Below are 25,684 nucleotides of genomic sequence, written 5' to 3'. Positions count from 1 at the left end.
CACCGCCTGCCCCGCCAAGTCCTCTATGGACAGCTGAAAGATGTGAAGCGCTCTGCAGGGGGACAAAAGCGACGCCTCAAGGACTACACCAGGGACCTCCTCAAACGAGCCAACATCAACATCACGGAGCTCGAAGCTTTGGCCTCAGACCGACAAACCTGGCAGACCACTTGTGCCAGGATAGTCTCTAAAATACATCAAATCCACATAAACAGACAATTAGAGAGACGCATTCAACGGCACCAGCGGGCGGCTGGTACCCCCCTGCCATTCGGCCTCCCATGTTCCATCTGCGGACGTGTCTGCGGCTCTAGGATTGGGCTCTATGCCCATGAAAAGTGGCACCAGCGACATCGCCCCCAGTTTGTGACGTCACGCCAAGACGTCTTGCATTGCTTAGGAATCAAAACAATGGCTTCAGATTCGGAGAATATGCTTTCTTGTTACACCTACAGTTATGAATATGATTCAAGTAGTTCTGAAGAGGAAAGCATACATGTTTGCAATCGATTAAAGAATTTATTCCGTGCCATTTTGAGGCAACATTGGGGGGAAATGTCTCACCCAAAAAGAGGCACAAAATGGCCACCGAGCTGTTGTGAGGAATGAACCAGCTTCCGTTTCCATAGGCTGATAAATTCCTTCTGGCGGCTTTTGGGTGCAACATCAAGGTTTTCAGACAAACAGTACAGCAAAATACATGATGAAGGACTGCTACAATGTGTCTTTTTGTCGGTCAGGGGGGGTCCTTTCATGACGTAACGTGAGGACTAGTCACCAACTCAAAAAAGAGACTTCCTGAATATTCAGCGAGAGTCTTAAAATGTAAAATATAGCTATATGCGGTGGAATCTTTGTAAAATACGCTCAGTAGAAGTCATTTGAAGCCATTTTACAAATTACGGACACAACTTGTCCGGAGACGTCGGTTCTCCTTTAATACTGCTTTTATTATAGCGACAGTCACTTTGGAACAGGTTAACTCAATTTCATTTATTATCTGAGTGGGGAAAAATAGTGTTCATGGAGGTTCACAACAATAGTCAATGCCCAACTTTTCTGTTTTTTATGTTTTAAATAATCCTTTAATAACACCTTTGTGTGATATTCATGACCTGAAATCGAATAGAAGGAGACATTCTGACGTCCACAAGATCCTTTTTTTTTTTTTTGTTAACAAATCCGACACCTTATTCATCTCATACCGGTTGACCTGGTATAATATTTTCAGTTTCCATCACATCCCGTTTATGGGCAAAGCTGCGAAGCTTGTGACTTTGGGCCAAGGACACAAAGCAGTTAACAGTTAAGACACATCTGTTCTCTTCAACATATTTTAAAACACACAGTGGATTTGGAGGAGAAGGAGCAAGGGAGGATCAAATTTAGATCGCCGTCTTGGTAGGGGTAAATGTGAGCCAATCTGAAAGTTTCTCTCTTGGAAATCGTGGTCAACGTGTCCTGAGCGTGCGCCGACACAAACAGGAAGATAGAGGAAGAGAAAGGTTAGAATAAATAAGCCTTGTCCAAAGGGTGGAGGACGTACAATTAATTTTAACACTCGCTGCTAATGGTAAATACAATTTAGGGTACGTGAAAGAGCACCTTGCCTCCCGATTCCACATCCCTGAGGAGTTGTACATACATCCTCATTATGACCAGTGTAATTTTAATCATGCTGTAATTAATTGGGCTTTAATTTGAATCAAACACTAGTGCAGAATAATGAGGTGCAATGGGCATTGTGCCTGAACATGCTGATCATCACAATCATCAAAGAGGTGTTTTTAAGATTGTACAGTAGGTGAAAGCAACAGAGACAACTGAATTGTAAGCCCTATTTATGGGCTCAACGTCTCACAGGTGAGACCATATATTCCTGAAATACACTAGCAATAGCAAGCTGCAATTTTGAAATTGGTTCACTGCAGGACAAATAATATTGTGTATACTATTTAGTCTCAAAATGTTGAACAAATGTATTCATTACCATATTTTCCACACTAAAAGCCACACCTTATAGGCCATTATTTTCTTAAAACAGTGGTTCTTAATCTTGTTGGAGGCACTGAACCCCACCAGTTTCATATGTTCATTCACCAAACCCTTCTTCCAATGACTCTGCCCACTAACTGAACGCTAGACTGAGGGGTGGACCTCAGGAGGATCCACCCCTGAGGGGTTTTTCATCTTTCTGAGCAGACACACAAGCTCATCGTAATAGAAATCATGGTGTAGTGTAGAGTCGTGTTCTATTGCCATTGATATGGCTACATTGTGAATTTTGGCTTATAATGCGGTGCGTATAGTATATGAAAAAAAAAGTACTCAAACAGTGCATATCGACAGCGCTTATCACCTCTGTATCATTTTGTCAGGAATATTTGGAACTTTAGTGTCTCCCCCAAAGCAACAAAAACATGCACCACCAAAACTAATACAAACAATTGCAATAGTTTCTTTTTTTTAAGTTTTGAGGGACAAAATAGTGACATCAGATTTTTTTTCAGTCTTGATTTATTCAATACAATTTTGTGTCACTTTATTGCCATTTTACCACTTCTTGACTGAAAATAAAATCCCAGTGTATACGGCAAGGAGATCAACTTTTCAAGAGACTAATCTCCCACACTCGCCCCGGTCGCCAGCGTACAAGCATACACAGGCACAAAACCATGCAGACATTCATATGCAAGCACGCACGCCACATTGAGTTACAGCCGTAACAGCCATAAAAATGAACGAAACCGAAACCTAGAGACCCCCCCCCCCGCCTCCCACTGCTCACGATCAACTTGGGACCGGTCCATAGGCTGCCCGTCCATTACGATAGACACCGACTGGACATGGCTGGTCTACATGCTACGGTAACGACGAATAATGGGTCACCTGTTTTCTGCGTTCAGCAATGGGACTTTCGCAGGCTAATTAATTTCATATTGTAACATCTTTTTCAGTTGACACCAAGTGGAAAAATGTTCACCACCTGAGACAATCACAATATGAATCACAATACGATATGTGGGGCCACCTATAACATAATTTTGTAAAGACAAAATTTGACTTTACTTCCCCTTTACGGATGAGGGATCTTTATGAATGAAGTCCTTAAATATCTTCATAAATGAGTAAATATATTGATATTTGGTTTTTGGTCATGTAGATATTCAAGAAAAGGATGATGAGTGCAGCTCTACACAACCGCATACTGCATTGACATCAATATAGGTGCAGTGACTGCAAACTATTAAAGTTAAATGCCAGTTGACTGGCTAGCTGCGAGACGTAGTCTGTATGGTCTTTTGACAATTTTATGGCGGTTAACATTTTATGGCTTGTAAAGTTAATACTGTAAGACTTTCATGTAGGCAATTGGAATCAAGAATTTGTTTTCAATTATTTTCTATGGTAAAATGATGTACATGTAATTTTACCATAATTATAAAACCACACTGGGTGGATGAATTGTGTTTTTGTTCGAACCATAAACATTTAGATGACAAACACCTTTACAATAGCTCATAAAAACTGTATAAAGCAACACAACGAATAAACGAGAGGAAAGGTGGAATGTGAGCTAGGCTTCTTGTGCCGACCTTCGAAGGATATTCTCACTGAACAAATAACTTCAGTTTGTATATTCATTGCATGTTTTACCCATGAACTGTTGTCCATAAGTATTATCATAAACTAGGAGCAGTGTTGGTGTCATTTCAAACAGAAGATAATCAATGTTGCACAGAACACCATTTTGAATCCTTCAATTGGATTTATTAGATTGGCACAAAATTCTAGCCACATTTAAAAAGAAATCTACTATAGAGGTTATGTGTTAATTACCCTTTCTGTGTGTCATTGGTAACACAGTGATGGTTGAAAGTTCCAAACATCTGCACACCCAGAATTCCATAAAGCAAGAGAAAAAACAGCAGGAAGATAGACACACTCCAAATTTGCTCCCCAGAGCGCCTGAAAAAAACAAAAAAAAAAAAGAATGAAGACATACATTTTTTATGGCATCGTTCTTCATGCGTAATGAATTTTGGTGAGAAAACAAATGCTGAGTTGTACTTAAGAATGTTTGTGATGCGGGAGCGAGGGAGCTCGAAGCGGAAGTAGATCCTGAAGGCCCGTATCATAATGAGCGCTCTGGGGATTCTCAGCATCCCCCATGGAGACATCTGATCCACAAGCTCTGCTATCTCAAACACCTCAAAACAAAGAGCAGTGGATGCTAGAAACAATAATGAGGCTTAAAGTACAACCAGCACCATTTTTTCCTAACTGACACCAAAAAAACATTTTATAGCATCTATAATACCCAAAACACGCAGGCTGATATTTTTAGTCAAATGCAAAACACCAATAAAATGACAAAGTGTCCCAAAACTGCCACAAAATGACCTCGGAACTAGGGATTTTCAGAAAGTCTCGTCCCCAGTTTGTGATGTCACGCCAGGACGTCTTGCCTTGCTCCAGAATCAAAACAATGGCCTCACGGAGTTCAGATTCGGAGAAGATTCTTTCTTGTTACTCATCCAGTTATGAATATGATTCAAATAGTTCTGAAGAGGAAAGCATAAATGTTTGCAATCGATTAAAGAAGTCCGTCCGTATCAATTCGAGCTGTCTGGACTCCAATGTAGCATCCCAGAAAATGCACAAGATGGTGCACAAGCTCTGTTGGAAATGGGCTGATTTGGCTGCTGGGAATTTGTGTCCACTTCTGTATGGTGTTACCGCAATTGGTAGTCTTGGTGCGACACACAACGATTCACCATCGTGTAATTTATGTGTTTTTCCTTCTAATTTCGCCATTAAAACGGATCAACACGATGTTTTCAGACCAAACAAAGTACCCAAAATGCATTGTGTGTTACTTTCTCGGTCAGTGGTGTTCCTGACGTGACATCACTTCAGGCATCGTCATCAACTCGAAAACAATACTTCATGAATATTCAGCGTAACGTAAAATAAACGTAACGTAAAAAACGTAAAAACGTAAAATATAGCTATATGCGGTGGAATCTTTGTAAAATGTGCTCGGTAGAAGTCATTTGAAGTGATTTTACAAATTATGTACACAACTTGTCCGCAGGTGTCTCGAAGAAAATTTGAGGCAGTGACAAAATACAAGTGCAATAAAAACAGTAAATGTCGCAATATACCTGCAACACCAGGGACACCCAGATGAAAAACACCATGAATCCATCAAACATGCACCAGCGATCTTTCACATATGAATTATCCCCCTGTGTAGAGAGCAGGAGGAAATGGCATTGGCACAAATCAACATTTAACACTACGGAAACAACAATGTAACACGTTTAATGAGAATCAGCCCACGGTTTTCCTTTGCAACTAGCACACTCACACACTCACACATAACACACACACACACACACACACACACACACACACACACACACACACACACACACACACACACACACACACACACACACACACACACACACACACACAATAAAACCTCTCTTATAAAGAGCAGCCAGGAGCTTGTCAAGAATTAACACCCAGCTCATAGAGCATCATTTGGATTTGCCTTTATTAGTCTCGCAGTGGAGAAATTTACATTTCACAGCAGCAAACCGAAAAAAGGAATGAAAGTAGAAAAACAAAATACATGACCTGCTGGAAAGGCAGCCACTCGTGCGGCGCCGTCTTGAAGTCAAAAGAACAAAAAAAAAAAAAAAAACAAATATGACAAAACAAAGACAATATTACATCACAAAGATACAGACACAGAGAAGCATTCATTCTTTAGCACTTTCTGTACCCTCTTTGTTACATGAAACAGTTCTAGATGAAAGAGGAGAGGATCAAAGCATCTTTTCACCAGTGGATCAGGGACATCATGGTGGAATGTGCACGTCGACTACAAGCTAAATGTTGAAAGCAAACACGCAGCTGTAGCATCCATTGACAAAAAGAGATTGTCTCACATTTCCTGTTCCACATAAATCTGCTTCAACTCCCAGCCGCGACAGTTCCACATCCGCATCTGCGCTCTGCGCTGACGCTCCTTTCTTCTTAGAGCGGGCTCCTAAAGCCATGCATCCATCCAGCCGCAGACTGTCCAACAGCACTGACCTTTCCATTGAACAAAGCTTTGAAGATGCTGCCCATTACAGGCGCAAAAAAGCACAATGGCCCAGAGCTGTCCAGCGAAGCCAGTCGAATGGCACCAACATTCCTCCCATTCAAAAACAGTACTGGCATATTCATGCTGCTGAAAAGGTGCAACCGCTCAGCACAGTCTCCTCCTTGATGAATGCCGTGGCCAAAAATGCTGAAAGACAATCCATATCCATTCCACACGACGCACAACGGCACAAAGTGACAAAAGAAAACACAAAAAAAGACAAAAACAACAAAAAAAAAAAAAGCAAGGCTCATGAGAGCACTTGCTGACAGCTGCCTACTCGGGCGCCATCTTGGACACCAAAATCATCAGAGTATCATCAACCCAACAGATGTAATTATGAAAAAAAAAAAATGAATGAAGAACGATTCTATTAAAGCAAGGCTGAGCCCACGCATTCACCACATTCAAAAGGTAATGGTATGACGACAGCCATTTATTTTCACAACCATTTGTTTTGTTCAGTGTATCAAGATCCTTAGATCCTATCGTAGTTCAAAGACACTGAGGTCTTGGCTAAACGAATTATCCCTTTGCTTTTGAAAAGTAAAAACTTCTAAATATAATGTACATTGTACTTATCAAACATTAAAAATAGCTTATTTTTCAGTTAGATGGCACAGTAGTAGATTGTAACATTGACGGCAGAAATTGTGAAGCCATCCGCCCTTTCCTGTGTAGATTGAAAAGTGTAGCTTCAATGGATGATCAAATCCTAATCTCAAATCGTATTGTTACTCACATGCCGAGTAAAAAAAAAAACTCAAAAGGATGTGTTAACAGGTAGATAGAGTTGCGGTCAAAAGTTTACATACACTTGTGAAGAACATTATGTCATGGCTTTCTTGAGTTTCCAGTTATTTTTACAACTCTGGTAGATAGAGTTGCGGTCAAAAGTTTACATACACTTGTGAAGAACATTATGTCATGGCTTTCTTGAGTTTCCAGTTATTTTTACAACTCTGGTTTTTCTCTGATAGAGTGATTGGAACAGATACTTCTTTGTCAAAATATTCCTGAAGTTTGGTTCTTTAATGACTTTATCATGGATTAACAGAAATAGTGATCAAATCTGCTGGGTCAAAAGAATACAAAGAACAAAACAAATTAACAATTTTGATGACTTATAAAGTGTCCTTGAGAGTTTTGAAACGCGCTTGTAAATGAAATGTATTATTTATTATTATTGTGTGAGCGAAATGAGCTTCATAGCATGGCCTCTTAACTTATTGTGAGTGATTATGAGTGACTACAGTTGGTGACTTCTCTGAGGCCATTTTAATAGGGCTCATTGGATGCAAATGCTCACAAAAGCAAATGAGAAAGTCAAAGGAGCTCAGCATGGATCTGAAAAAGCGATTCATTAACTTGAACAAGTCAGGAAAGTCACTTGGAGCCATTTCAAAGCAGCTGCAGGTCCCAAGAGCAACAGTGCAAACAATTGTTTGTAAGTATAAAGTGCATGCACTGTTTTGTCACTTCCACGATCAGGAAGAAAATGCAAGCTATCACCTGCTGCTGAGAAAAAAAAAATGGTCAGGAAGGTGAAGATTCAACCGAGAATCACCAAAAAGCAGATCTGCCTAGAATTAGAAGCTGCTGGAACACAGGTCAAGCGTGTTTTGCATCTCAATGGACTGAGAGGCTGCCGTGCAAGAAGGAAGCCCTTGCTCCAAAAGCAGCACCTTAAAGGACAACCGACGTGACTTTTTTTGTTTCTTAACAGACATCAGAAAAACGTTTTATAGCATCTAAAATACCCAAAACACGCAGGCTGATATTTTTATTCAAATGCAAAACACCAATAAAAATGACTTAAAATGTCCAAAATCTGCAAAAAAATGAGCTGCAAATTGGGCATTTTCAGAAATTCCGCCCCCAGTTTGTGACATCACGCCAAGACGTCTTGCATTGCTTAGGAATCAAAACAATGGCTTCAGATTCGGAGAATATGCTTTCTTGTTACACCTACAGTTATGAATATGATTCAAATAGTTCTGAAGAGGAAAGCATACATGTTTGCAATCGATTAAAGAATTTATTCCGTGCCATTTTGAGGCAACATTGGGGGGAAATGTCTCACCCAAAAAGAGGCACAAACTGTACTGCACCGAGCTGTTGTGAGGAATGAATCAGCCCGTTTCCACAGGCTGATAAATTCCTTCCATGGAGCTTGGACGCCCTCTTCTGGCGGCTGTTGGGTGCAACACGAGGCTTTCAGACCAAACAAGTATAGCAAAATACATTGATGTGATGGAAGGACTGCTACAATGTGTCTTTTTTTCGGTCAGGGGCGTTCCTTTAGTGATGTTACGTACGGACTCGTCACCAACTCAAAAACAAGACTTCCTGAATATTCAGCGTGAGTCTTAAAACGTAAAATACAGCTATATGCAGAGGAATCTTATTAAAATACGCTCAGTAGGAGTCATTTCAGAATCCGAATCCGAATCAGAATCATCTTTATTGCCAAGTATGTAGAACACACAAGGAATTTGTTTCCGGTAGAACACGCTGCACTAGTATCGTCGTCAAAAAAACTGCTAAGTGGCACTATACAGTTCCATTTTGGCTACTGTTGAAAGAGTTCAAAGAGTTAATGGCTTGGGGGAAGAAGCTGTTTAAATGTCTGCTGGATTTGGTGCGCATGGATCGGTAGCGCCTGCCTGTGGGGAGTAGCTGGAAAAGGTGGTGGGCAGGGTGCGGAGGGTCCAGTAGGATTTTCCGCGCCCTAGTTTGTCCTCATTTATTATAGCACCCAGCTGTTCCTTCTGTTTAACCTTATCTGGCTCCTACTAAAATGTATTACTTTTTACAGAATAATTCCATTCATACATCCATTTCTCCGCCAGTCCTCACTCGGCCTGCGTTTTACGGCCGTCGCACACTGAGAGATGTGGCAAACATCCACTGGAAACTTGCGCAGTGTGCAGAATGATGTCACAAGATTTCAAAAGTAGTTGAGTCTCATTGACCCCAGGTGAGTCCCACCAGACCAATCGTGTGTGAACCTGTCTTTGCGCAGAACAGAAGCATATGAAAAAAAAACGTACAGTGCGGAATAAAGTGTCAATGATCAATGTGTTGAACAATTCACATGAGTTTTACAGGCAACCATCTGACTTCCTTATCAATATATGATTTACTAATCACACTTCGGCTCACTACAGTCCGGTTGGGGCTTAGCTAATCACTTGGGGCCCGAGGCAAACATTGTCAGTGTGTCTTCATTTTTATTTGAACACTTCTAAAATGTTTACCCATAAAAATAATATTTAGTTGTTAACATAGTTAGCCGCTCGAAAACTCTTAATAATAATTTATTATATGCAGTTATTGTGATTACAATAATACTTGCTTTGCTAAATTTAACCAGCATCCCAGTCATTGAGTGGTTAGCACACAGACTTTATATTGCAGAGGTTCAAGACCTATGCGCCTATGTGTGAAGTTTGCATGTTCCCCGCAGGCCTGCGTGGATTTCCTCCAGGTACTCCGGTTGCCAGTTTTTGCTTTTTTGAATATTGCTGTGCCGATGACCATTTTGTTTGGGAGCCTTTTACTGAGCGACTTGCTTGTTCTGTAGCCACAAAGGGACATAAGTCTTCTTGTGGCGGTCCCAAGCCCGGATAAATACAGAGGGTTGTGTCAGGAAGGGCATCCGACGTAAAAGCTTGGCCAAAACAAACATACGGATCAAACTTCTAAAGATGGAGGACACTGCTTCGATGTGCCGACCCCTTGAAGGGAAAACCCGAAAGGAAAAGAAGAAGAGGACTCCGGATTCCTCCCACGTTCCAAAAACATGCATGGCAGACTGATTGAACACTCCAAATTATCCCGAGTTGTGAATGTGAGTGCTGATGGTTCCTTATCTCTATCTGCCCTGGATGGATGGCTAACTTTACCAAGTTAAATTTAAATACAATTCACTTTGTCATCGTTAAATAAATGTTGGAGTGCTGACCTTGACAATTCCCCTGATGTGCATCTTGGCGATCATCTCAGCCGTGTAGAGGAACATGAGCAGTGTGTCGAGCGTGAACGTCACATACTGCAGGGGTGGGTAGTGCTCAAATGTCTTTGGTGTGTTCATGCACACTGAGATGACGCTGATGATGGCACAGGCTCGCAGCAGGGTGTGCACCCACTAAAGGAAGTTGTGAAAGAGTTGGTATAATATCATCGCTTTGGTGAATTATATATTTAACTAATTCACTGCCATTCACAAATGTATCCAGGAATTGAAAATATGACAGAGCGCCATTCTCGAATTTGTTCGGGTTTTGTTTTTTTTCTTGTTTGGGTGTTGATAAAACGCTGGCCATGGCCTCTGGCAAAAGTTTATTTTCTTTTCCACAAGGGAGCAGTGTTTCTCTTTTTTCCATGTTAGCGCTTTGTTCCATATTCAGCTGTTGTTAAATCGCTATATGAACCGATATGTAAGTATTGCATTGTATTTTGGACAGCCACACCTCATTTCAAGCTCGTATAACTCAAGACCCATATGTTTTAGGAATTAACTATTATTTTCTGATGAAAGAAGAGAGTCTATGTTTTCCTACACTGCATTGAATATTTATGTAGTCCTAAAACTCCTGGAATTCCAGTGACAATGACTAAAACCATGGACACATTTTTGCACGTCTGGCAGTGGATGAGTTAAGACAATAAACTAACCAAAATAAGTTCCAAAATGTATTTTTATTTGTATTGCAGTTTTATTTAGCTGGGCAGGAGAGTGACTAACTCTATACACTATATACTATTATATAGACTAACTCTATTCCACAATTCCACTTATATGACTGGTATTTTTTAAACAATACCCACAGTTTATAATTACAGTATCTACTAAAGGACCTCAGCCAGGGTTACAGAATAGGGTTTTTGTGACAGACAAGTTAATCAAAGTGCACTTACTGGCTTGTTGATCCAGAAGATGTCTGCGCTGTCTGCTAGGGTCTCATCAGGCCCAAAGTCGGTCATGGGCTGGGTCTCAACCCTGGAGCTTTGTTTCCTCTTAAGCATGCTTGGGCTTGCAGTGCTATACAAAGAGTGGATCTGACAAATAGAGCAAGTAGACCATATAGTGACCAAAGCAACACAAGAGAAGCCACAACATTCTGTTTGCATTCAAGTCCGGACAGCATTCCGTGAAGTCCAGGTCAACTTTAATGAGGTTGTAAAAATTATTATAAAATATTTCGCTCAGAGCGAGGTTGTTTCAGAAAAAAAAAAGATTGTCACATTTTAGTCCCCATGAAATCAACATTGATTCAAGTCTAAGCTGATTGCTATACTTAAGTACACAATCTAATATAACATACCATAGTTAACACTGTGCATACAAGTTCTCTTAACTATTTTCTTGTTCATGAGATATTTCACATTAGGCTAATCAAAGGAAACAAGAGTACAGAGTACCAAGGACACTGTAATTGTATTTAAGGTGAGGCTTTTTTTCCCCCGGTGGACTAACGGCAACATACGTTTTTGGCTCTTAACAAAGAACAACACTGTTGGGGGCCTGGTGTCTATGAGCGAAGACACCATTATTTGAGGACATTCAGTGTTATTCTATTATGTGTTATATTATTCAGTGTTATGAAGAAAAAATACCCGGACTTGAACTGCCAGAACAGAGTTGTATTTTGAAATGTGTTCAACACATGATGCGTGATGCTATCATGTTACAAGACAAAGCACACGTGAGACACAGGACTAGTGTATTCACACTGGAACATGTCCAGCAACATACCATGTGACGAGATCACGCATGATCATCATCAGGACTTTGAAGTGAGTGTGAATCCTCTTAATTGAGCCCGTATGTGTGTGTGTGTGTGTGTGTGTGTGTGTGTGTGTGTGTGTGTGTGTGTGTGTGTGTGTGTGTGTGCGCGTGTGCGTGCGTGTGCGTGTGTGTGTGTGTGTGTGTGTGTGTGTGTGTGTGTGTGTGTGTGTGTGTGTGTGTGTGTGTGTGTGTGTGTGTGTGTGTGTGTGTGTGTATGTGTATAGATGGTGGATTGAATAAATTGTGGTCACTTTTTAAATCCACTGCACCAAGTGAAAAGAGTATGCACAGGTTATATGAGCATATGAACAGAAGAAGAAACAACACTCTCAATGGAGACAAAGCGCACATACCAAAGGGAAAAATAAAGCTGAAATTGCTCCAGCACTGCACATAACATGCGATCAGGCATACCCTGCAAATAACACACAACAATTAGTCAACATCATGGCTTATATGGCGAACATTTACACTAAACCAACATCTACATTACGCTCAGAGAGACAGGAATGGCCACCACATCTGACACCATGGCATATATGCGACATAACCTGTGAATGGGTGACCGGGTGTAGAGGAGGAAGACGGTGCAGACAAAAAGGCACAGTAACTCACTGTGAGGCTCCTCATTGGTGCGTTCATTCCCAGGGCACAGAGAGGTGGAGGAATAAACCAGAAAGAGTGGAGATGCAAAATGCAAGAGTTTCCTCAGAGCCTTGATTTGCTGTGGCAGCAGTCAGTGGTGGACACAAGTGTACAAAAGAGGAGTAGGAGAGTACACTGCATATAAAACAGTTTGAACTGTGGACATTAAAAAAATACAAGGCAATGAAAATCAGTCGCGGTGTGATGCCCGAAACTGGACAAAAATAAAAGTCAAAAGCCTGTGGGACTATGGGAAAACAACTGACAGTATCTTATGGTATTATGGGAAAATGCTGTGTTTGTAGCATTTACTTTACAGGTATATTAGAACTTATTTGCAAATAAGTTGAATGTACTTCCAAGTATAGTCCTACCCTGAGATGAATTCGTGGCTGAGTGACCAAAACGCATGTGAAAACCTGTTACGGTCACATGGTGGCCTTAATCACAATTAATCTAATTGATTGTGAAATCCTGATTAAAAAGGTGATTGTGTATTCATTTCGTTATTTTTCTTTAATCGACAACCAAAATTCAGCTCCCATCAAGGCATCAAGGCTATTCATCTTTGCAAGTATACAACACAATAAATTACAACTTTATTATCAACAGCACTTCACATTTAACAAATCAGTAATACAATTAGAAAGGCTGTGAAAACAGTTAATGTGGGCATAAATGAACAATACTAATCTATATAAAAGTAGACATGAGGAAACAATACAACAGTGTTATGTTGGGTCGAAAGCCAAAGAATAAAGATGGATTTCAAACCCATTTTCAAAAAATTTACATAGTTGTGGGGTTTACCTAATATGTTGAACATGTTATTATTAAACATGCAATTATTTTTTCAAGTTCAAAATGACAGTGTAACTATACTGTAAAAGTCAAGCCTCTTCCATTTCCAATCTGCTGCAGCCACACCTTTGCCACATTGCATCTTTGCACACGTTCAACCTGTGAATAAGCATCAATTGTACTTTTTTTAATTGTATTTATTTAATTTTATTTTGTATGAGGACTGGAAGACAGTTGTGAGGTGTGCTGTCGGTGTGACGGAGGAATTCAAACCGGGGTCAGCTCTGAGCCCCTTCTTATTCGGCGTGGTGATGGACAGGCTGACAGACGATGTCAGAAAAGAATCTCTTTGGAACATGATGTTTGCAGATGACTGTGATCTGTAACGAGAACATGGAACAGGTGGCGGAGAAACTACAAATGTGGAGGTATGCCCAGTCACAGCAAGACGGAATATATCTGTGAATAAGAGGGATCCAAGTGCAAGAATGATGCTCCAGAAAGAAGACATAAAGAAGGTGGGGGATATTAAGTACTTGGGGTCAACTGTCCAGAGCAATGGAGAGTGTGGAAAAGAGGTGAAGAAGCGTGTCCAGGCAGGCTGGAACGGCTGGAGAAAAATGTTAGGTGTGATGTTTGATAGAAGGGTTTCAGCTAGGATGAAAGGGAAAATGTATAAAACGGTGGTGGGACGAGCCATGATGTTTGGACTGAAGACAGTGCCACTGAAGAAAAGACAGGAAGCAGAGCTGGAGGTAGCAGAGCTGAAGATGTTGAGGTTTTCTTTGGGAGTGACCAGGTTGGATCGGATCAGGAATGAGTACATTAGAGGGACAACTCATATTTGTGACTTTGGAGAGAAAGTCAGAGAGGCCAGACTGAGATGGTTTGGACATGTCCAGAGGAAAAAGACTGACTATATCGGAAGAAGGATGCTGAGCCTTGAACTGCCAGGCAGAAGGCTGAAAGGGAGACCTAAGAGGAGGTTTATGGATGCTGTCTGACATGAAGGTAGCTGGTATGAGGGAAGAAGATGCACAAAACCGGGTTAGATGGAGGACCCTGATTCGCTGTGGCGACCCCTGAAGGGAAAAGCTGAAAGGAAAAGAAGAAGAAGAGATTTATTTTATTTGATTTTGCTGTTAGGTATATTTTTTATTTTCACAAGTCTGGGGATTTATTGAGATAACCTGAGACCTCATATTCCGTGCCCTATCATGGAGAAATATGTGTTGTTACAACAATAAAAATTCCTTGAATCCTCGTAAATGCAACTGTAAATACAACTTGAAATAACTACCACAACAAATGTGTGTAACCAATTGAATTGTAAATACCATAAAACAACAGCAAGAAATACAAAAAATATAAATAAAAATCGGCCCTTCTGGCTGAGGGGCGGTGCATGCATGCATGCAAGGCAGGGGTGTACAAAGTCGGTCCTCGAGGGCCGCCGTCCTGCCTGTTTTCCAGCTCTCCCAGGAGCAACGCACCTGATTCAAATCATCAGGACCATTTTGATGCTGCTTCAGAGCTGGCTGATGAGCTGATCATTTGAATCAGGTGTGTTGCTCCTGGGAGAGCTAGGACAGCAGCCCTTGAGGACCGACTTTGGACACCCCTGATGCAAGGTATCCATGCATGTGTGTACAGTATGTTAACACAAGATAAGAAGAGTACTGTATTATGTATTGTGATTATAGCTGTATGCCTGTGTTTCCACAGTGTCTCTGTGTGAATATGTATTTGAAGAAGTCAAAGACAATGAGCATGTCAATATGGATTTTGCATTGACTTTGGCATTAGCAGTGACAATGCTTTGAAAATGAAATCGGTCCTGTATTGTAAAATGTACTGTATAACTGCATTTGTTGAGTGTTTATTTTTATTATAGTAAACTCCAAATAGAGTGTGGTTAATGAGTTTAAAGCACACTTATTGAGGGAAGAATAGCACTTAAGGTCACACACTTAGTAGCAAGAAACATGGTTGCCAGGGATTGCAAAGAAGAAAGAATGTGACAGTAACAATAAAATCCACAATCCAATTTATTGTGACATAGCGTCAGCATCTCTGTTTTGGCTGTTTGGTGTACTCTGACAATTTATCAACCAAGAGTTACAAAAAAGGCAAAAACTAATTTGAATATGTTGACAGGAAAGTGAAAGATAACCCTTGTTTGTCTTCACATTTAAACTGCACTCGCATTTAGAAACAATTCAAGTGTGTGATTATTGCACTTAACTTATAGAGATGTGAGAAATAATGACAAGAAAATCACAGGGCCTGGCTGCTGTTATGTGGGAGGACCGGTGGTGAGAACTGCAATTAATTTTCCATTTGCGGGAGAGAGGACATGTTCCTTGCAGGAAGGATACAATCACATTAACTGTAAGTCTTGAAGTGTGTTCAGGGTTTATTTCTCAGTGTGCAACTGTACAACTTGTCAGTAGTACATGTGCACAAATCTTGTCGAACCAATGTTTACATAAAAGCTGCTCTATATTTGTTGTACCTTCTGCAAATTTGATGAAAAAAGAGACAATTGATCTACTCTGTTCTGGCTGTTCAGTGTGACATATATCAATGAATGATTTCCTTTAATTAAAGGAAGAAACAATATTTTTGAAATATGAATAATCTCTCTCTTGTTAAATCAGTTGTCTGCCATTCGTAATGGTTTTTTTGAACAGATGAGTTTAATAATGCTGGCTAAATCCAGGCCTGATTACCGCCAGCTTTGCTGAATCAAGAAATCAATGCCTACGTGACATCAAAGTGACATGCATTGGTGCAGTTGAAATCGAGAACAAATAAGATTGTTTGTAGTAATTGTAATCTCAAAATCGGGAAAATGTTACATAGTCATTTGCAAGGCATTAGACGACAGTGAACCGCAGTCGAGGCGGCCCAGTAGTCGAGTGGTTAGTACGCCGGCTTCACCGGTTCGCATCCCGCTCCGACCTCCCTGTGTGGAGTTTGCATGCTCTCCCCGCGTGGGTCTTCTCCGGGTCCTCTGGTTTCCTCCCACATTCAGAAAACATGCATGGCAGGCAGAATGAACACTCCAAATTGTCCCTAGGTGTGAGTGTGGATAGTAGTTTGTCTCTGTGTGCCCTGCAATTTGCTGGCAACCAATTCAGGGTGTCCCCCGCCTAGTGCTCTCTCTGTCTGTCTGTCTGTCTGTCTGTCTCTATCTCTATTCCTCGCCCCCCATCCCACCCCCACCCCCCTGTCTTCGGTTAAAGCCACGTGATTGGTCAAGAACGCGGCAGTGGGGGGGGGGGGGGGGTTAAACATTAAAGAGATAGATATCAGAATCAGAATCAGAATACCTTTATTGTACACTCCAAGGTTAAAATTCCCATCAATCAGGCTCCACAAATAGCTCGCACAAGCCATCTGTACAAAAAGCTATCAATCCAGGTAAATAGGACACAATTGATGAGTTACTAGGTCAAATTATCGCAGAGAGAGAACCTAGAAGGGATAATTCCTCAAGATGGTGAAAGAATAAGGCTACGTTCCTCATCAAATGTTTAATGCCACTCAATTCCATCAAGCCATCAACGACCATCACAAAGGTAAATAAAACAACTTTATTATACAGTACAGTTTATTCCTTATAATACCAGAGCACTTTTATTATATATAAAATAAGGTATATTTTGTAGTTTTAAGGCTTAGAAAATTAGAAAGTAGAAATTTATGTTTTATGGCAGGGGTCGGGAACCTTTTTGACTAAGAGAGCCATAAAAGTAAAATATTTAGAAATGTTTTTCAGTGAGAGCCACACGCACGCGCGCGCACACACACAAACGCTCGCGTGCGCGCGTACACACACACATGCGTGGCCACTTTTTAACAAAATATCAGAAAGTATTATTTAAAATAACTTTGTGATAGTACTCACCGTTAACATGAATGGTTTTCCGTTCCTCGTGATTGGTAAAAACCCAAGCAAATGATCGGAATGAAATTCAATTTGCCGGTCCAGAGGCAAAGTTACTGCTAGCTAGCCTGCACACGGCTCATAAACTTCCACACTTGCTATCTGCAATCTACTTCTCGCAGAAGTATGTTGATGCTAACGTTAACATGGGGCTTGTTAAAATATCACTGACATTCGACTGTTTCATCGATGGTATTGTATCATTGCAAATTAGAATCAGAACATTTTCTCTCCTCTAATGCTCCGGTGCATTAACGCTGAAGTGCACTAGTTGGGCTCATTTAAAGGGCCGTTTACCTGTTTCAACATGACGGCCACTATCATCCAATCAAAATGGTGCTTTCGGCCAACCTACTTCAGTGACATCCAATCAAAATTGTGCTTTCCGCCAACTGCAGCCCCAACGGGAAATGAACGGCGAAAAAAATGAAAATATGTATTTAGTTTTATCGGCGAGCCATATGCAATCATCAAAAGAGCCATATATGGCTCGCGAGCCACAGGTTCCCGACCCCTGTTTTATGGGGACCTGGGAACGGATTAGTCTCATTTTAATGGTATACTATGGGAAATATATTTTTGGGATACACACTTTTCGCCTTACACACTGTCTGGGAACCAATTAAGTTCGTAAGCCAAGGTATCACTGTATATGTATTTTTTTCAATTGGTTTAAAAAGAAGACTATGTACAGAAGGAAGAATACAGCGTGTATCACGGGCCAGATGGCCATCAGGAAGTTAAGGAAAATGTGTTAATGTTTTTATGCATCACCAGCATCACCAGCCACCCCACCCTCACCACCATTTCTCCACCCATCGGCACATGCTTTGAGAGACTTGAATGCCGCATCCATGTTTTGAGGCATAACATCATAAACACTAACAACCACCATTCAGCACATTATGGAGGAGAGAAGACACTTTGTCAGGTTTAGCAAAACTCAAAAAATAATCCGGAAAATGTGATGATGACTTTAAATAATATCACTGTTGCGTTGATGTTGTTCTTCCTGGTTCAGCTCTTCATTTATGTAGTCTAAATATTAAATCAGCAGGAAGCAAGGTGATATACAAAAAAGAATACAGTAAAGTCTCATTATATCGATATCGGTTATATCGATAGTACCGCTTATTACGATACTATTTTCATTTCCCTTGCACATTTCTAGTTTTTTTATGTATAATTAGTACCGTTTATTACGATACCCGGTTATTACGATAATCCGGTTATTACGGTGCTCCTTTTCATCCCCCGCCGGCCATTTTTGTTGTTTATATCGATATATCCGTCGCGCCATTGGTCAACTTGGTCACGTGTCTTGTTACGTGAGCCGCCATCGGTCGCGCCATTGGTCGACTTGGTCACATGAGCCGCCAACGGTCGCGCTATTGGTCGACTTGGTCACATGAGCCGCCATCGGTCGCGCTATTGGTCGACTTGGCCGTGTGACTTTGTCACGTGACACGCCATCGGTCGCGCCATTGGTCAACTTGGTCACGTGTCTTGGTTACGTGTCACGCCATCAGTCGCGCCATTGGTCGACTTGGTCAGGTGACTTGGTTACGTGCCCAGCACCCGTGTAGCAGAGCCATTTTCATTTTCAGACGCTAGCTCGTGTGTAGCAGACGAGATTGAAGTGTTTGTGTTAAAAGGTAAAAATGGGAAGCAGAAGAAGATTGATGACTTTTTTTAAATTGTATACATAATACAGTAAGATGAAAGCGTTGCAGTTTCCCTGTTGTGTTATGTACATGCCCACTGTACTGTATATGAATGCAATCGTTTTTTGCAACAATGTTTCTTGTTTTGTCTGCTGAAGCGCGATGATTTTGAAAATTATTAACATTCCATACTGTGTATTAAAGGACAGCCGATGTCACTTTTTATTCAAATGCGAATAAAAATGACTTCACGCCAAGACGTCTTGCATTGCTTGTGAATCCAAACAATGGCTTCAGATTCGGATAATATGCTTTCTTGTTACACATCCAGTTATGAATATGTTTGAAATACACTGTAGTTCTGAAGATTAAAGCATACATGTTTACAATCATTAAAGAATTATATGTGCCATTTTGAGGCAACATTGGGGGAACATCTCTCACCCCAAAAAAAGGGAGCTAATGGCCAGCTCCGTTTCTTATATGGCGCTTGGCTGCCCTCTTTTGGCGGCTTTTGTTTAATGCAGTTCGGCGCAGGATCGGATATATCAATAGTCCCGTTTATATCGATATTTTTTCGGACTCCCTTGAATATCGATATAACGAGACTTTACTGTATTTATTTTCAGGCAGCTAAGGGGAGAAGCTAAGCCAAGGGACAGAGAGACAAGAGCAAGAGCAAGAGAGAGCGCTCGTCTCCCTCAGATATAGACAACAGGAGTGATGTCACTTTGCAAAGGACCTATCAACTGCTAGATACAATCATGAATATTTATTATATTTTATATGATTATATTTATATTTACATGATAGATAGGTTTTTATACTAACTAAGTCCAAGCTGAGTACATGTATACTAATTAACATGTACAAATAACAAAGCTACATACATATATGGACTTACTAATTGATAAGAATAAGTAGAAATGAAATAACATAGGATGTTTTTGTTGCGCTCTCCACTATAGTAAGGGAGATACGGTGTTGTGGGATCCAGAAAAAAACCACAAGACAAGCAATGTGAAACGTCTTGACTCAACAGTGGTTTACTTCGAATGCCCCGATCTAATGCAAACGTACGCGCACAACAATTTCCGGTCCAACGATCTAAATCGGTCCGACACGAAACATGAACCGAAGCAGGCGTTCCATGTTTAAATAAACATTTTCGATATATATCATTTGTAAACCAATAGAACTACGCGAATGTAACCAAAATAGGAAATACGATAATTTACAACCTGTCACATACTCCCCCTCAAAATAGATGTTGTCCCCAACATATGTACTAGTAAATACATAAATACGCTGGACGACGTGCCCAAAACAATGACGCACGGTATTATGAACTGCATCCAAATATGAACTATAATAATGAACAGTTTACAGACTGGAACTCTTTTCATACATTCTGTTTACATTATAACAATCAACAATTCACAGACTGGAACTCTTTTCATACATTCCGTTTTACTTATACAGGGCTCATCGGGGTCTTCTTGTTTCCATCTCACTGTTCTATTAAACCGAAGTGTCGATTAACCATTTCTGTAGTATTTCATGGCATAATAGGGGTGTGCGCCATACATCCAAGGCATTGTCTGTTCACCATGATATGGTCCTGTCCCTACATTGTAGCAAGATGGCGAACCAAGGCGATCATACGTGAATACCTTGGGTCTCCTGTGTTCTCGTCGTGGCCGTTGATTTCCCCCAATATCAGGATTACTGGGGGGTGGCTGGGGAAAAGGGGGACACACTGTCACAGGTGGATCATTTTCCGGACCAATGTTGCCCTCCTGAGATTGGTCAACTTCCGCAGCTCCCGGCTCCGTCCCCGGCAGTTCATTCCCCAGTTGATTGTCATCATGGTGGGTTGTCTCCACAAAGCTCACGTCCCGCGGTTCTGGTGAGTCTGGTCGGGTGCTCTGGCGATGCAACACTGGATAATACTCATCCTCCTCATCATCCTCTTCCGGATCCATTTCCGGCATCTTGTTCGGTCGTTGCCGAGTGGACTTTTCCTTGGACTGGGACTGTAGTGAAGTCTCTAATGGCAAATGATCACATGGCAGCAAGAGATTGCGGTGGAGTATCCTAGATCTGCCCTTCCCCCTCTCAGGTTTCAGCTCATAAACTGGAATGTCTTGGCTGACTTGACGAACCACTGTATGAACAACATCCTCCCAGTGGTTTCTCAGTTTGCCTGAACCTCCACGTGGGGTTAAGTTTCGAACCAGAACACGATCACCGGGCAACAGGGTAGAATACTTTAGTTTACTGTCATATAGTCTCTTACTCCTGGCAGCAGCTTTGTTGTTATTTTCTTGCGTGATCGCATATGCTTCCTCCATGCCCTGTTTCCACTTCTTCACATAGTCCTTCTGGTTGGTTTCACCGTGGTTAGAGTCTGGATTCAAACTAAACAACATATCAACTGGCAAACGTGGTGAACGTCCATAAAGTAAGTAAAAAGGTGAGAACCCTGTCACCTCACTTTTGGTACAGTTGTAAGCATAAACGAGTTTGTTTAGTGAGTCTTTCCAGTTACTCTTTTGTTTCTCTGTCAGTGTCTTTAACATCTGGATCAGTGTTCGATTAAATCGTTCAACTTGTCCATTTCCCTGTGGATGGTAGGGGGTTGTCCTTGAACCCGCAACCCCACAATATTCCTTCAGTTGAGCAAAAAGTTGATTTTCAAATTCACCACCCTGATCATGGTGAATTCGAAGGGGGAACCCGAACTTTAAAGCATAGTCATTAAAGATTTTGTCTGCCGCTGTTTTGCCAGCTTTGGACGTTGTAGCATAAACTTGAGCGAAACGTGTAAAATGGTCTACTAGCACAAGCACGTATTCATAACCACCCTTACATTTGTCAAGATGCAAAAAGTCAACGGAGACAAGTTCAAAAGGCTGAGTAGTCACAATATTAGTAAGAGGGGCTCTGGTCTCACGGTTGGGCTTTTTGTGTTTTAGGCACACACACTCTCTCAGTACATAGTCCTCTATTTCTTTTTGCATAAAGGGCCAGTAAAAACGATCCCTTACAAGGGAAAGAGTCCTTTCTACACCATGGTGGCCCATTTCATCATGCAGCTCTTTTAACACTGTCATCTTGTGTTTTTCAGGAAGCAGTAGTTGGGTTCTGTTTGCCGTTTTTCTGTACAAAACACCTCTGTCATTAAAGTGTAGCTTGTCCCATTCCCTCACAAGACAAACAACTTGAGGACAATGCTTTCTTAGTTCAGTACCTAGCGGTTTAGTCTCCGACAGTTTGTATCTAATAATATGTCCTATAATGGGGTCAGTCTCTTGATCTAGCTTGATCTGTCCAACAGTCAATGGGGCTATCGGTGTGTTTAGTGACACGTCGGCACACATAGCTGAGATTCCCATAGACCAAGCTGCACTAGACTCGTTCTGTTGGTCAACCGCTTGTACGGCAGCACTCACAGCATCATACGACATTTCTTTTGTACATCCTTCCATATATGTTACCATATCAAGGGGCATCCTAGATAAACTGTCTGCATCAACATTTTCCTTACCGGGACGATATTTAACAGTAAAATTAAAATCAGAAAGTTCTGCGACCCACCTGCACCCAGTTGCATTTAACTTAGCAGTCGACAGTACATAAGTGAGTGGATTATTGTCACTATACACAGTGAAGAATGGTGCATAGTACAAATAATCACGAAACTTGTCTGTGATCGCCCACTTAAGCGCCAAAAATTCCAACTTGCCCGAGTGTAAGTTATAATTCTTCTCAGCTGCAGTTAATGTCCGAGAGCCATAGGCTATCACGCGAAGTTTGCCATTTTGTCTTTGGTACAACACAGCACCTAAACCCCGGTTAGAGGCATCTGTATGCAAAATGAAAGGATGCGCGAAGTCAGGAAAACCTAAAACTGGTGGTTGAACTAAACAGTCTATTAGCTGCTCTAACACTGACTGATGCTCATCACCCCACTCAATACGTGTGTTGGAAGACACACTGTTATGTCTCACTTTCCATTTTTGTCTTTGATGCTGCTGAGTCTCAACATTCAGAGGGGCTTTAAGCAAAGCATACAAGGGACTAGCGATACAAGAGAAATCTTTGATGTATTGCCTATAATAGCTTAATAGTCCCAAAATGGCTCGAAGCTCACCGACAGTGCCTGGCTGCTTGTTTTTCAGGGCACGCACTGCTGCTGTATCTGCCGGGTCCATTCGGCTCCCCTCAGCAGAGACAATCCTGCCGAGGTACCTCACTTCCGGCTTGAAGAGGTCACACTTTCGGGCTTTGAGTTTTATTCCATTTTCCCTGAGACGTCGCAACACTCGTCTGACGTCCTCAACGTGGTTGTCAAATGTCCCGCTGAAAACAAGAATGTCATCAAGATAGGGGACACATATTTCGTCCCGTAACCCCTCCAGACATTGTTCCATACACCGCTGGAACGCTGCTGGTGCATTCATGAGTCCAAACGGAATTCGAATCCATTCATAAAGGCCCCAAGGGGTCACGAAGGCAGTCAGGTGTCGGCTCCCTTTGGACATGAACCCCTGGTGGTATGCTTTGCCTTGGTCCAGCAGCGAGAAGATGGTGTTACCCCCAAGGCTATCCACCACGTCCTGTACCCGTGGGATGGGGTGCCGGTCAGGGTGTGTTTTCCGGTTCAGCTCTCTGTAATCAATACATAAGCGCAGTGTACCATCTTTTTTCCTGACACAGACGACAGGGGATGAGTAGGAGGAAGTGGACTTTTCCACCCACCCCTGCGCTATCAAGTCCTGTAAATAGTCTTTCACCTCTCTGTACATTGGCTTTGGGACAGACATATATGTCTTTGAAACAGGCTCAGTGTCTTTCAACAAAATGTCCATTTGTAGGTTTTCCACACACCCTATGTCGTCGTCCGATTTTGAAAATGATGCCGATTCCTCTCTCAACATCTGCTGAACGGTCTTTCTTTTATCTTCGTCCAAATGAGAAAGGTCAATTGGGGGGTCCCACTGCTCACTGAGAGCGATGGTGGTATTCTGGACATGGACCCCATTGACAACCACTGAAGGAAGGTCCCTTTTAAATATGTTAAGTGGGTAGACAGACCCTACCGACTGCACTGTACCAATAATAGCCTTTACTGGAAACCTAATATCATGATTAGTAGGGTTCTGGACACTAACAACTATCCTAGGGATGGAACCTGCCTTAACTGAGACCAACGAGTCACAAAGCTCGAGGCCATCTGGCCACTGTGAGTTTTCACTTGGCTCAAAAACCAATGTAACATCTTCCTTAAAGGGCTTAGCCTGTACTTTGCATGGAATAATAAGTGAGCTATGCCTGGCTATAGTGAATCTCTCATTTGTTGTTTTTACACGGTACTCATGTGCTTGTCCCAGACTAACTGCTTTTATGAAAGTGGCAGCTTTATTGCGCTTAAGGTGGGGAAAAGCTAGTCTAACCGATTTCAAGAGCTTTTCTGTATCCCCTGTTTGTGACTCATTAGAGAGGCTATCTAACACAAGACGCTCAATGACATTAAACCCTATGATAGGACACTGTTGCTGGTCACCTTTTAGTACTAATACTGGTACAAGTAGCCCTGGATCATTAGCACCAAGTTTAAATGGTATCTCAAGCCATCCTACATAAGGCATATCCGTTCCATTAGCTGCCACAATATTGAGAGTGTTATCAGGGTCAATAAGCTCATTCACATTTTTCAATGACACGTCAGGTAAGTTTGTTTGTTTCCATAACTCATCTACAGCACACACCTGGGACCCCGAGTCCCAGAGTGCTTCAACCCTTTTGTTACCCAAAAAGCACCGAATAAGACATTTCTTTCCCACTAACTCCCTGACCGAAGGTAATTTGCCACACTGGTTCTTATCTGTACGCTCGACAAATGACTGCTTATGTCTCTTCTGAACGGGGCCACGTGTGTGGGGCTTACATTCCATTTTCATAGCACCACTGTAACACTGGGACCTATCTGTCTCTGTGGTCACACCATGTCCCACTGGAGTAACCCTTTCTAGTTTAAAGCATGGTTCCTAGCTGAGTTCTGTGCTCTGCAGCCTGCTCTGAAATGTTCACTACTTCCACATTTAAAACAGTGCTGACAATATTCTTCACCTGTCTGAATACAAGAATAACACCTGGGCTGAGGGCGACGGGGCATGTAGTACTGCTGAGGGGCGAACCGCTGCTGGAACTGTGCTGCCCCCCTCATCGACCTGGGGCCTGGTGCTGGGTGGTACTGCTGAAGAGCTGATGGGGAGTGCTGGGTGTAGTAGTGCCTGGCTGGTGGATCTACCTGATATTGTGAAGGTGGAGTGAAGGCGACCTGTTCAGGGTAGTGGTCAGGCAGGCGTTCAGGTCCTCCGCTGGTGGGCTGAGAAGTGGCTGTTGGTTTCTGAATAGTCTCTTTGATCTGGGACACTTCTGCACGCAGCTCTTTTAACAGCATCATCTCTGACCTCATCTCTTTGATCTCTGAAAGGAGTTCATTCGGCACAGTAAAAGTATTCTGCTTTAAGACTGTCTTCTTCCCAATCGGGACTGGTGTGTCATCTAACTGGACAGTGTTCAGCGTTGTCACCCGTGCAGCAGCATTTTTCTTTTTTTCCTGTCGCTCTTTTTCATTTGCACATGCCATGTTTAAT

At 41.8% G+C, this 25,684-nt stretch overlaps 1 protein-coding gene across 6 annotated transcripts in view; it reads right to left on the bottom strand.

The window, feature by feature from the left end:
• nalcn (sodium leak channel, non-selective) overlaps window positions 1-25,684 on the bottom strand; it is a 111,787-nt gene that overhangs the window by 83,961 nt on the left and 2,142 nt on the right. For 2 of the 6 annotated variants that reach the window (XM_089002275.1, XM_089002278.1), the window contains exons 2-8: window positions 12,573-12,681; window positions 12,311-12,372; window positions 11,087-11,227; window positions 10,131-10,313; window positions 5,169-5,252; window positions 4,072-4,211; window positions 3,841-3,969 (exon numbers count right to left, since the gene is read on the bottom strand). In XM_089002275.1, coding sequence (XP_088858401.1) covers window positions 3,841-3,969; window positions 4,072-4,211; window positions 5,169-5,252; window positions 10,131-10,313; window positions 11,087-11,227; window positions 12,311-12,352 — 719 coding nt within the window. In that variant the 5' untranslated portion in view covers window positions 12,353-12,372; window positions 12,573-12,681. Of the gene's footprint in view, window positions 1-3,840; window positions 3,970-4,071; window positions 4,212-5,168; window positions 5,253-10,130; window positions 10,314-11,086; window positions 11,228-12,310; window positions 12,373-12,572; window positions 12,767-25,684 lie in introns of those variants that run through there. The other 4 variants (XM_089002276.1, XM_089002280.1, XM_089002277.1 and 1 more) reach the window with 4 other exon arrangements.

Source organism: Hippocampus bargibanti, linkage group LG08, assembly GCF_051943395.1.
Source record: "Hippocampus bargibanti isolate YZ-2025 linkage group LG08, ASM5194339v1, whole genome shotgun sequence".
NCBI classification, from domain to species: Eukaryota; Metazoa; Chordata; class Actinopteri; order Syngnathiformes; family Syngnathidae; genus Hippocampus; species Hippocampus bargibanti.
Note: the sequence above shows the minus strand (reverse complement) of the source record. Positions and strands in the feature narration are given on the sequence as shown.